This window comes from Nuphar pumila, chromosome 10 (assembly GCF_984573655.1).
Source record: "Nuphar pumila chromosome 10, dmNupPumi1.hap1.1, whole genome shotgun sequence".
Lineage (NCBI taxonomy): Eukaryota > Viridiplantae > Streptophyta > Magnoliopsida > Nymphaeales > Nymphaeaceae > Nuphar > Nuphar pumila.
This window is the reverse complement of record NC_143258.1, coordinates 13,434,404-13,448,217: the sequence shown is the minus strand read 5'-3', so window position 1 is coordinate 13,448,217 and position 13,814 is coordinate 13,434,404. Positions and strand designations below refer to the sequence as shown.

Below are 13,814 nucleotides of genomic sequence, written 5' to 3'. Positions count from 1 at the left end.
CAGACCTGCCATGTCCACAAATATCATGGAAATAAGTGCATTTAAACTGCATTTATAGCGTATATTAAGATACACCCCATATCGTAAGATATGGTGGTGTATCGTATAATATACATCCATATCAAGGTACAATGTGTATCATATTAGAATACCCCATAGTAACGATACATATCGTACGACACGGTGCAATACATACAACATTGGATTTAACCAAGGTTGTATCGTATCGTAACCTGTACCGGTCGGGCCTGTAATGAAATATAAAGCAATTAAATGTCATTTATGGACTTACAAGAACACAACCAACTAAGAAGAACACTTGATTGATCAACCCACACTACCCACACAAGAGTCATGGGGAGCAACCCAACTAGCTGTTGGGATATATGACCGTTGGGAGCAGCTCCAACAGCTAGTTGGAGCTGCCCAATCATAGTACAACTTTTACATTAAAAATAAAAATAAAAGAAACATAAAAATAAACACTCAGCCCCTAATGGGCTGATGCCTATTAAAATGTAAAATGATCGAAATACCCTTGATGGGTATTCCGGTTTATATATATATATATATATATATATATATATATATATATATATATATATATATATATATATATATCAGAGTTACCGGAAGCGCCTAGGCAAAAGGGGAAGCGCGAAACGTCGCGCTTCCGAAGCGTGAGGGGAAGCGTCCCCCTTTTTTGGGAAGCGCACTTCCCTTTTATGGGAAGCACGTCCCTCTTTTATGGGAAGCACGTCCCCCACGCTTCCCCCACGTTTCCCCCACGCTTCCCCCTCGCTTCCCCATTTTTTTCATTTTTTTCGCTTCCCCCTCGCTTCCTAGGTCGCTTCCGGTTCGCTTCCGAGACGGTTCGGAATTTTCTTCTAAGTGGTCCCACGCTTCCTAAATTTTTGAAAGTGCCTTGCTTCCCGCTCCCGCTTCCCATATCGCTTCCCGCTCCCGCTTCCGCTTCTTCGACTGGTAACTCTGATATATATATTAGAGGCTTATCTTAACACCCTCCCTCAAATTCACGGTGTAACAATCGAGAATTTGCCAAGTAGGAAGTGAAATCTAGATGACGAGAGCGTTTTAGTACTCAGATGAAACATAAGGTAACGCAATGGTCTTTTTCAAAAATTCTTCACGAACGTAGTAACAATCCATTTTAATATGTTTAGTTCTTTAATGGAATGTATGATTGCTTGCAATATATATTGCGCTCTTGTTGTCACAACATAATCTTGAGGGTTCTGTAATGTGAACTTCTAAATCTTCTAATAACTGTTTCAACCGTACTAACTTAGACACAGTTGTTGACATGACACGGTACTCTGCTTCAGTGGAAGAGAGAGACACCTTCTACCAAGGTTGCCAAACTAGGAAGCGGAAGCGGGAAACGATATGGGAAGCGAAAGCGAGAAGCACAACATTTTAAAATTTATAGGAAGCAGGAAGTGAAGTATCAATTTGAAAGAGAAATATGAATAAAAAATGAAGCAATGTGGTAACTGAATATGAATCGAACAAGAAACAAATAAAAACTAAAATAAAATTGATCATTCTTATATTTCATGATTTTTCACTAAAAGAGTTAAATTTTTGTTAAAATCTAACAATGAAGGTTACCAATTTAAAGAAAGTACATGGGGAGTGAGAGGAAATACATGAAAAACATGAAAAAAGTGAGGAAAGCATATAGGAAGCATAGACCATGCATGTGGGAAGCATAGAAGAAGCGTGAGAGAATCGAGATTCCCATGAAGTTTTGAAAGCGAGGAGTATCGCGCTTCCAAAGCGAGTTTTCAGGAAGCGAGCTTCCCACCTACCTAAAAAGCTTCCGGTAACTCTGCCTTCTACTGCTTCTTGCATTTTCATAAAATTAGAGAATCACCTAAAAAACACAGGAACCAGTGGTTGAGCGTCTATCATTCACATCCCCTCCAATCAGAATCAGAATATGCAATAACTTCCAACAAGGAAGAGGATGCAAGAAATCACCCATAATTAATAGAATTTTTAATATATCTAATAATTCTCATTATAACACTCATATGTACTGTAGTGGAAGCATGCTGAAATTGACTAACAAAATGAATAACATGAGAAATATCATGATGAGTAATAGAGATATAAGACAAAGCTTCGATCATTTGTCTATATGGAATTGAATCCTTCAAAGGTTTTCTATCATCTTTCTTTATTTTTGCATTTATTACCTCTGAAGTATCAACTTTTTTTTCATCCGAGAGTCCTGACTGCTCTATGATCTCTGTTGCATACTTAGTTCGCCGCAAAAAATAACCACGAGGTGAGTAAACCACTTCTATTCCAAGAAAATATTGTAAAAACCCAAGATCTGTCATATCAAAGTTATATTTGAGTACATCTTTGATATAATTAACTCTTTGCTTGTCACCTCTTGTGATAATCATATCATTAACGTAAAGAAGTAATATCACCATTCCTGCATTAGAAGACTTAACAAACAATGCAGTTTTAGTATAACAAGATTTAAAGTGTAGTTGTGTCATCACAATACTGAATCGATCATACCAACCTTTGAGGGTTTGCTTTAAATCATACAATGCTTTTTGTAACCAAAGAATTTTTTCATGTGCTAAACTTAAACCTGGTGGAGGATCCATGTAAACCTCCTCATTGAGATTACCATTCAAAAAAAGTATTTTTTACATCAATTAGAAAGATTGACCATTTTTTAATTGATGCTATATAAATAAGAGTTCTAAAAGTGGTCATTCGAGCGACTGAAGCAAATGTCTCGTCATAGTCTATCCCATATTCTTGATTGTATCCTTTGGCTACTAACCTCGCTTTATATCTTTGTAATGTCTCGTCACTTATAGTTTTAATCTTATAGACCCATCTACATCTTATTGTTTTTTTCCTTTAATTAATGTTTGAATTTCTCAAGTTTTTGCCTTTTCTAAAGCTTCTAATTCATCATTCTTTGCATTAGCCCATTTTTGATGATTTTTAACATCATGGTAAGATGTTGGTTCTACATATGAGTGTATAGCCATTAGACAAGATCTATATTTAAGTTCAAAAGAATCATAGGATACGAATCTACTAGGAGTCTTTGGAATTCTCATGGATTTTCTAAAACTAGGAGAATCTATATCTTGATTTTGAAAATATCTTTTTAAAGCACATGGTGGATGGTCTTCGGTACGTAACGTATAGGTTTGAATTTCATTATGAGATAGGTCTATATGCATCATGAGTGTCCTTGTTGTCATTCTCATGCACATCATGAATGTTGTCACATCCAATGTTGTGAGAAGCTTACGCCTCAGTACTTGAAGTGTACGCCTCAGAGGCGAAGCGCAAGCTCAAGGTACTGAGGCGCTGTATGAGGCGTTTGCAGGCTTGAAGCGCATGCTTCACATGGGTGAAGTGCACGCCTCGCATCGAGGCGTGCTTCGCTTCTAAGGCATGCACTTCAAGGTCAGACCACCGCTGCGAGGTCATCCAGTCGGCGAAGACGTTGATGAGGCTGACAAGGTCGAGCGTCTGCGAGAACGCCTGGATCCGCCTCGACAGCGTTTGGTCGATGAGTCCCAGAGGGACCAACAATTGGGACAGGAGGGTGTCCGGGTGGGGGCTGCACCGGTTTTCCTGGTACAGAGGGCTGCCTGTTGATAGGTTCGGTAGGAGAGGTATTGTTGTTGTTGGTGGTTCTTGGAGTTGCGTCTCTTGAAGGAAGAATGGGGTGGTGGTGATCCTTCTGCAGGTGGTGGTGATGATTGTGGTGGGGTTGAGGGTCTTGAGGATGAGGTGGGTTTTGGTATTTTATGGTTTTGGTTGGTGGTGGTGTGAGGGGTTTTGGTTAAGGAGAGTTGCATAATTGGGCAAATGGGGTGGGGCTGTTTGGATGGTGGGGGTTAGGGTTTTGAGGTTTGCTTGGGGTATGGGTGGAAGGCGTTTTGGGGGGCTTTTGGTGTTTGGGGTCTTGACTCTTTGAGTGGGGGTTGGGGACTTGGGGGAGTATTAAGTTTGCGAATCAGGTAGTGAACTCTAGACATATTGAGGGAACTCAGAGTTGGCTCAGTTGCCAAAGAAATTGCATTGTTTCAAGACTTTAAGCAATAGGATTTGAACTTGTTGGGATGTAAAATATATTTAAGATACAATCTTTATTATTCAAGTAGCATGTAAGAGCCGAATTGAGTTCAACACCTGTTGTTCGTGTTCGGCTCACCAAACCCATTTTACTAGTTCAAACGAACTCTTTAAGAACTGAACATAAGCCCAACCACCTGCCACTAGATGTGTTAATGGAAGTAGCTTCCTTCAGTTTTCATTTGGTGGCACTTGATCTTTACCACGAATTGTTGGATAAATGAGTATACGTGTGTGTGCATGTTGGAATTACACAACATTTCATGAGGTTTTGATCTCTCAACGTATTAACACATGGTGACGTGAACTAACAACTACCATACAAGCGGAGCCCTCGATGTATTCAATTGTGGTTTACATGTGCATGCATATAAGAAAATGAATAATATGAGTTAATTATAGGAAAGTAGTATTTATTTTATACTGTCGTTTATTAGTAGTTTTTATTTTAAATTTTCATTATTTTATTAATATTATATATTTTATTATTTTGATCATGAAGCTTACGCTTCAACGCCTCGAGGCTTACGCCTCGCTTCATAACAGGCTTAACGCCTCGCTTCGCCTCATCGCATTTAACAACCTTGGTCACATCTTTCATGCTCATTGACAAGGTCGAAAAAAAATGAATAGTTACAATGCTCTTGGATTTTTTTTTACCAAACCCATTTTCGTTTTCAAGAAAAGTAACATTTCTTGAAACATATAATTTGTTTTTTTAATGTCATAACATCTATATCCCTTTTGATTTTCGGCATAGCCTAGAAAAACACAAGGAATTGCTTTTGGGGAAAGTTTGTTTTTTTTGGTAAGGACAAAGCATTTAAAACCAGACTCTCATCCTTTTACGATTGAGAGATGTTTTAAATAATTTTTCAATAAGAGAAATGTTTTTAATGTTTTTTGAAGGCATTCTATTTATCAAACAAACCGTCGTAAGAGCGACTTCGGCCCAAAACATTTCTTGATATAAGAAGTGTTCTAGTGGTCTCAACAATATGTCTATGTTTCCTTTCGGCTAGTCCATTTTGTTGAGGAGTATAAAAGCATGATTTTTGATTAATAATCCCATCTAAGTCAAGATAATTTTCAAACTCTTTTGACACAAATTCTCTTCCGGAGTCGGTTCTAAAGATTTTAATATTGGTTCTAAATTGAGTTTTGTATAAAAATGATTTTTTTTAAAACAAGCAAATATTTTATATTTGTGTTTATGAAGAAACATCCAAGAGTGTCTACTATAAGCATCCACAAACACACATAGTAAGATACTCCTCATTTGGATACAACTGCAGTCGATCCCCGTACATCTGAATATACCAATTCAAATGGATTTTTAGATATAAAATGTCTAGGCCCAAAGGGTAAAGATTTCATTTTACCATGGATGCAATCTTCACAAACAAAATCGCTTTTTTTTATAACTTGTAAGAAATAAAAACAAATGTAATTTGGACATACTAAGATGTCCTATTCTTTTGTGCCAATTTTTTATATCTTTCTTTTCTACAAAATTATAAAAATTATGTTTTGACAACTCAAGATTGTCCATAACATAGAGATCTCTTCTATGGTCTCGCCCAATCGGCTTCCCGGACTAGAGATCCTGTATTAAACAATCATTAGATGAAAACAAAATTTTGCATTCACGATCCGCATTTTGAGAAGCAGATACGAGGTTTAAATTCAATTTTGGTACTATTATAATATTTGGTATAAAGAAAGTTTGTTGTTTTTGAAAAACCCTAAAGCTTTTAATTTTTAAGGAAGTTCTGTCGGCGGTTGAACCATAAGCATCTTTTGGGTTTAGTATGACATTCAAATAATATAGTCTCATTTGGGGTCATATGGAAAGAAACACCAGAATCAAGGATCCAATAAGTCTTACCAGGGTCACCACTTGTGGATATGACCGGCCCCGAGAAGGAAGAAACATGATTTTTAAACATTGGTTGTAGTGTCTCCATGAGTTGTGTCAAAGATAATGAGCTGATGCATTTGGAGTCATCTACACCATTTCTTTCAAAAGATGGTCCCACCGAAACCACTCTTTTATCATCTTTTTGATCTTCTTTCCTTCTTTTGGGGCAAAAAGACTTGATGTGTCTCGGTTCATAGCAATGGTAATATATTATTTTGCCACCCTTCTTGTATTCATGATCACTTTTTTTTTATCATTTTGACTTCTTCCATAGTCATTGGGATTTCTTCCATTCTCATTATTTTTTATAAAGTGAGGAGGTTTATAACTCCTAGTGCGATTTTCGGGCTTTGATATATCCAACACTGATTTTTCATCCTTTGAAGCGGATGGTTTTTTCAACCTATTTTTCTTCATAGTTAACTCTTCAAGAGTTTCAACTATGGTAGGTACACCTCTTCTACGAAGAAGGGCCAACTTGGTCTCTTCAAATTCGGGTCTAAGCCCAGTAACAAATTGATAAAAATGCTTTATTTTAATTTGTTTTTCACGGAGTTCTATATCTTGGGGGCAATGCTATTTTGACTCTAGAAGAGTCAATTCATCCCAAAGAAGAGAGAAGGCATTGTAATATTCCTTGAATCATACTTCTCACTTTATTTTGCAAGAGTGTATGTGTGAGCAATATCCTTGAGGCTATACATATCTTTAAGATACTTTCATGCATCACTAGAATTTTACTAAGCTAGAGCATTTGTTGATGTCAACACTATTGATGAGCCATCCAATTATCTTGGAATGACCCATCTTTCATTCTTTCAATTTTTTCTCATATTCGATGATGTCCTTAGACATCTCTCCTCCTTGAAGAGCCACTTCTTTTCTATTTTCAATCTTGGTAAGTATAAGTTTAGGTTCTCTTTCGACCGTCAATCAAACCCTATAGACCTTTTTTTTTCATATTTTGTGTTTCACTATGGATGCTCACGTCACATAGTTAGTATCATTGAGTCACACGGGAATGGAGACAATCACTTCTTTTACATTCTTCATGTTTTACAATAATGAGAGAGAGAGAGAGAGAGAGAGAGAGAGAGAGAGAGAGAGAGAGAGAGAGAGAGAGCGGAAAAGAGAGAAAGGAAGATAAAAGATTTTTTGAGGAGCTCTTTGATAGTGCGCTTCCCAATGCAATGATCCTACAAACCAATGCTCTACTAATCTCACGATCCTCCTCTTGGCCTTTCCGAATGAATAACAACTCAATATTACCAAAGCTCTGATAGCATGTAATGAAATAAAACAAAGACAATTAAATGTCACTTATGGACTTACAAAACACAACCAACTAAGAGGAACACAGATTGATCAACCCGCACTACCCACACAAGGGTCAAAATAATGTTTCTTTGTATTGCATGAAACGCTCTAAAGGCATTGGAAAATACAAGGGCTTGAAGCCCTATTTATAATACACAAGAGTCATGCTAGTTGGAGCTGCCCAATCACAGTACACCTTTTACATTAAAAAGAAAAATAAAAGAAACATAAAAATAAACAGTCAACCCCTAATGGGCTTACGCCTATTACAATGTAAAATGACCAGAATACCCTTGATGGGTATTCTGGTTTACATACATATATATTTTCATATATACATATGTGTATATATATATATTTATATACATAAAGAAATATATATTAGAGGCTTATCTTAACAGGGCCCAAAATAAGTATCGTATCCTATCATAAAAAATTGTAAATTTAAAAAAAAATAAAAAATTCTAAAAAATAGAAAAAAGCAAAAAATTTTAAAAATCATAACACAAAACAATGATGAAATGCATAAAATGCAACCATAAAATCACATATTACATATAAAAACAATTATGTGCTATGAATGACATGCATAAGAAAAAAATGCAAACTATGAAATAATATGCATATTAAATAATGAATCTAAGCTAATAACTCACAAGATTTATAATAATGTGTTTACGTAAACAAAAAAAAACACAGTGCTTTTTTGAATGCTTAAAAAATTTACATAAATTTTTTTTAAATTTAAAAAAAAATGAATTAGATAATGTCAATCATTTAATATCATCAACATCTTTTTTCTTGGAAAAAAATCTCTTTAGATCAGTGTTAAGCTCTTTAAGGATGAATATGAACTAGCCCCAAGGGGCCTTACATGTTTTAAAAAAAATTGAAATAAGTGCATTTAAACTACATTTATGGCGTATCTTAAGCTACGCCCTGTATCGTAGTGTATTGTAAGATACGGCAGTGTATTGTACAATACACACCCATATTGAGATGCGGGTGTGTATCGTATTGGAATTTGCCATAGTAATGATACATATTGTACCGTATCGTACGATACGGTGCTACAACATTGGATTTAACCATGTACGAGTATTTCATTAACATAGAAGCGTATGTAAAAATATAAAAATAGCCCTTTGTTGCCACTTTCGAGCACTCATGTTATGTGAGAGCTTCATTAAAGTTGAGTTCACCCTAATTTCTCAAAAGGCCAGGTTATAACAAGAGATATCAAGTATAATGTATAAGGCACACCAATTCTTTATAAGCTACAATGTGCTATTCAAACACATGGTTCGATGTGCCGTTATGAGCTTTAAATGCAAAGCTCTTCGTTGGTTTCGTTGGTTTGACCAACAATATGGGTACCCTACTTGGGACATACTTGAGTATGAGCTTCTCAAACGATTTGGCCCAACTCCATACACTAATCATGGCGTAGAAATGAAACAACTTCACCAAGTTGGATCTCTTCAAGAGTACCAAGCGCAATTTGAGGATTTGTGTTATCTTTGTGGAGATTGGAATGAGGATGCTCTCTTGAGCACATTCCTTGGTGGATTAAAAGATGACATCCATTATGAGCTCTTAGCTCAAAATCCATATTCACTTGAGTGTTATCTTCAATCCCGTATAATAGAAGAAAAATACAAGAAAGTGCATGGTTTTCGCAAGAGCTCCATGAATGCCAATCAAAATTCTAAGTTCATTCCAAGGCCTACGCCGAATAAAGGTGGAGCACATCTCTAGGGAGGAGATGGAGGAATTGCAAAGAAAAGGCTTATGTTTCAATTGCAAGAGCAATTGGATGTCGGGACACAAATGCAAATCATTAAAGTGCTTGATAGAAGAAAAAAGTGGGATACTTAGAGAATCACTAATTTTTCATGAGTTTCCTCTCTTATCTGCCCTTCCCTCATGACACTGACATCATTGGCTCGCTCAGGAATGTTTGATAGGAAAGCTACCACATTTCAGTCAATTATGTCTTAATATTTTCTATAATTAAATCTATTTTTATGACTACCCAATGAATAATTTTGAAGCATGTTTCAGTAATTTTTTTCCTTTTAGTTCAGTCCTGCAAATAGAATATTTGCCCATATTTAGGTCATCAGATCATTCAAGTGCAAAAAATGGTTTGGTCACTACTAGGAGGTATATAACTTTTGTCTTGTAGTTATTTGGTGTGTTATGTTTTATTTTGTTCATACAATTATGCATACACACCCACACCACCACCCATCCAGCCTAGCATTTTTAAGAAGCCTCATTCCAAGAGGCTCCAGTCTCTCTTTCCATTCTCCTACTTTATTTGTCTCTCCCTCTACTAATTTATGGTGAAGCTGGGGCCAGCCTCTCTTGTCATTAAAACTTGTGACTCAGTTACGTTTATTGACTTTGCCATCCAGTTATCATATATTTGATTTAAATATGATTTTCTTTATTAATTTCTTTTCTTTTATTTTCTTTCTGTCAATCTTTGTTGAGATTCATTCTTATAAGAGTTTTTTTTGGGTAAATTTATCTGCGTATTCCTTTTCTATGAGAATGCCAACATTTCTCCTTGTAACTAACAGGATCTCCTTTTTCTGAGTATAGGGTAATAGAAGGCTTTATCAGAGTAAAGTATTGGGAAAGATATGCATCAGTAAATGAATTTAGAGAATCTTTGTTCCTTCCTTTTAATAGGTTCTTAACAGTGTCTTGCTTCATGCCTTGTGCTGTTGAGAGCTCCTAGTATTACAAGCCTAGCAGTTTGTTACTAGACAATAAAATACATGGGGTGATGTTCTAGTCTCAGTAGAGAATCCTTTGCCTTTTTCATGCCTCAGTTTCAGTGTGATAAGGACCTTGTTAGACATCCTTTTGGTTGTCTTGCCTTGGCATGAGAAACAGCTGTAATGAAGGATGCTGAATTACAAGAACAAACTGCAAAAGCACATACAAGTCCAAGAGTGGACAATACATGGACACGAAGGCACAATACAAGCATAAAAGTGCATAAGCACAAGTCCACTATGGAACAATACAAAGAGCCAACAAAGGGCAACACTAGCAAGTAAAAAATATAATGTTTATTGTATATATGCTTGGGAAAAGCATAGAAAGAATAGGAGTTGAAGACCCCTATTTATACACCAAAACAAACAAGAGAGGAGACCCTTGGGAGCTCCCTAATAAGCTCCCAACAGTCACATTTGTGACCGTTGGGAGTCTCCCTAATTACATTAGTATGAAAATAAAAAAGAAAAAATAATAAAAAAGAAAAATACTGTTTTTAATAAACAGTATTTATTACATGTAAAAAGACAGAAATGTCCCTATAGGGCATTTAACTATTACAACACTGAAAAACAAATATATGAATATATGTATATATACATAAGTATATATACACATACATATATTTTAACAACAGCATGTTGTACGATTTTCTGTTTTGGTGTTGTCTAGGGTTTTCTGTGCACTGTTAGTATAATTTCCCTTGAAAATATCCTCAATGAGTGACTTTTGGTTCGTCGGGTCATCTGATATTTGGTTCTTTCCTTTTGGAAAGTTAGCTCTAAGCAGATAAGGTGGTTCAAATAAAAGTTTCTTCTTTTAAATCAGTGTCTTCTGGAAGACCAAAAAGGGACCAAAAGTTTGAGCATGCATCAAACTTTTTACTCTAAAACCAGGTTTGGTTGGGTTGTATGAGATACAGTTGCAGCCAGTTATTCAGTTACCCATATTCTACATCATCTGGACTCTGGAGAAGCAGAAAGTGGATAGCAACAGGTTCAAGCTTTTGATGTTATCAATCTGTTGATAACCTAACCTATGTTGTCGACCAACTTTCTGCAGCTTGGAACTTATCATGGTCATGGATATAAGCGTTTTACAAGCACTCTTGATGGTGGGATAGTCCACTAGTTCATTATCCTTTAAGAATCATTTCTAGAGTGGCATTACCTCCTTAAGTTCTAGTTCATGCCAATGAAGGACTAGTTAACCATCTTTCTGCAGTAGTCACTTGTGGAGATACTGTTACTATCTGGCATCTTTTTAGAGAATTTTGTTGTTCAGGATGTATGTCTTTTTGTGAACTGTTGCTTGCATGCCAAAACTTATTACAACTTATTTTGGCGTTGCAGTAATATTGGCTATTTTTTTACTAAAGTAGGAGAGAGGTCAAATGACAAGTTAGGAGAGATGGCAGCTGGCAATCTGGAAAATGTTGCAAAAATTGAGGGTATCTGCACAACTAGCGCTAGTTGTTCAGATTGATAATCCAATTTGTCATGGACTGGATAGAGGTTTTTAATAAAAAGAATAGTTTTGAAACACCATTATCCATACAGCCGCTGGTATAAAGCTCATTGAGAACTGGTAGGTTATGGTAGTGCCTTTAGAGGTCGAAGGGAAGAATATTGTGTCCTATAGTTGCAGTGCCATCAATATCTTTTGGTGCAGAGATTACTTGGGGTTAAGGGGTCTTAAGATTGCTAACGAGTAAAATACCTCCATCTGTTAGTGAAATTGTCTGAGACAACGTATGTTCCCATCTGGCATGCATCGGGCACCATTGTGTATTTAGCATGGCAGTGTGTAAGATTCTTTGAAGAATGACTATCACGTTCCCATGCTTATGGAGAACCAAACACCATAGCAAGCCATCTTAAGATAGGATATTATTGCTTTGATTGAGTTTTTTTGGAGTACTTGCATAATTTAAGCTTCTCATTCCAGTTGTATCTTGAAATCCTGCCATCCTAGAATATCTTTGATTCAAGGAAAGCAAACTGTTTCTGAGAAAAAGAGGAAACACAAAGACCATGAAGAGCCACAGTGCTTTTGACTGCTCAGTGAAAATTCTTAACTAACTCTGGGTTTTAGATGGTGAGTGGTCAAAAAGAGAATCACATGGGCCTTCCTGAGGCAGTGAATCTATAATGTCCTTCAATATGTTCTGGAATATCGGGTAGGCCTTTGGTAGCCTTGAGCATGTACTTAATAATAATAGCTGGTAGTGACTCTCATAAAGATCTGAAAAGAGTAGACTTTGTTTTCATATTTGGTGCAAGAACTTGTAGTTAATTTTGAGTGCTTCTGTGATGACTATCCAATATTGTGTTCTAAGGCTGATTAGTTATTGTTCAGACATATTAAGAACTGAAAACATTTCTGCTGTGCGATGTGACTGGACATCTACTGCAACCAATTCTGTGGAATATTTGAACCTTACTGGTAGTACGGACACACTTGTTTCTCCTGCTTTGGCTTTATTAGCCTCCTCAATATCATGATCTACAATAGATGGCTATATCCTGCTGAGAGTTAAGTGCAATAGCATGATGTCTCTGCAGAAACTTTTTTTTTTTTTTTATCAATTATTCTACCTCTCACGTCCAATGTCCTCGACCATTCATCGATTATTTTTTACAGGCTATAAACCTAGCCCGACAATTTGTAACATGTTAAGCAAACTACACGATGGGGTTGTTTGGTTTTGAGAAGATAAACCTCCTGATAGATTGGAAGTGTAAATTTTGTAATGTTCATAGTGCAATAAAAGGTAGGGGCCTACTTAGCAAAAAAATTCTGTTTCTATCTTCTCGATTCCTGGGATGTTTGAGACTATCTTCTCAATTTCTGGAATGTTGGAGGCTTATCTTCTCAATTCCTGGAATGTTGGGAAAACAATTCCTGTTGTATGAATATTACCATAATATTTCATGCCTATATTTTTCAGTTTCATAAATTTAGAAAGCTTACATGCACATGCACATGCACATGCACATGCACACGCACAGAGGTAGACCTTTCGATTTACAAAACTTAAATTTGGGTTTATTGCTGACTTGCAGGAGCAACTGGGCTGTGCATCAGATGGGAAATCGTATAGCAAACGCCCCACCAATGAGGCCACACATCGGAGGCCTTTTTTCCACTCCAGATGTACAGTCTCTTTGGTCGTATAAATAAAACAGGACGGTTACAACTATGCTCAAAGGCAAGCACCCTCTTTGAGAGGTGAAAACTGGTTGCTTTGTATCCTCGGCATATTTCAATGAGATTAGAATATGCATAGATGGCATTGTACATCCATTTTTTCTTCTTTTTCTTTTATTTTTTTTCTTGGCTTGCGGTTCTAGGACATACATCCATCTAACCTATCAAACTGGGGTTGAGTTAATAATGCTAAGTACCTAATAAGCCATTCAACTACCATATAACATTCGTTCATTTGAACACGTAGTGTGCTTGGCTTTCGGCAGAACTTGAACCCTTTTTGTTTATTATCAAGCCGGGGGAAATGCAGAACATAAACTTGTGTGCCGCTCTCATATCTGTTTTTTTCTGCAGTTGGATGCCTTTGTTCTCTAAGGTAACGAGATACAAGCAACTAACTTATCAAATCATTGTTGATATTCCA

At 36.4% G+C, this 13,814-nt stretch overlaps 1 protein-coding gene across 2 annotated transcripts in view; it reads left to right on the top strand.

Annotated features, from left to right (window-relative positions):
• LOC149823497 (uncharacterized) overlaps positions 1–13,480 on the top strand; it is a 31,543-nt gene extending 18,063 nt beyond the window's left edge. For both annotated transcript variants that reach the window (XM_090018873.1, XM_090018874.1), the window contains exon 4: positions 13,246–13,480. In XM_090018873.1, the coding sequence (XP_089874999.1) occupies positions 13,246–13,363 (118 nt within the window). In that variant the 3' untranslated portion in view covers positions 13,364–13,480. The remainder of the gene's footprint in view (positions 1–13,245) is intronic.
• Positions 13,481–13,814: the final 334 nt, after the last annotated feature.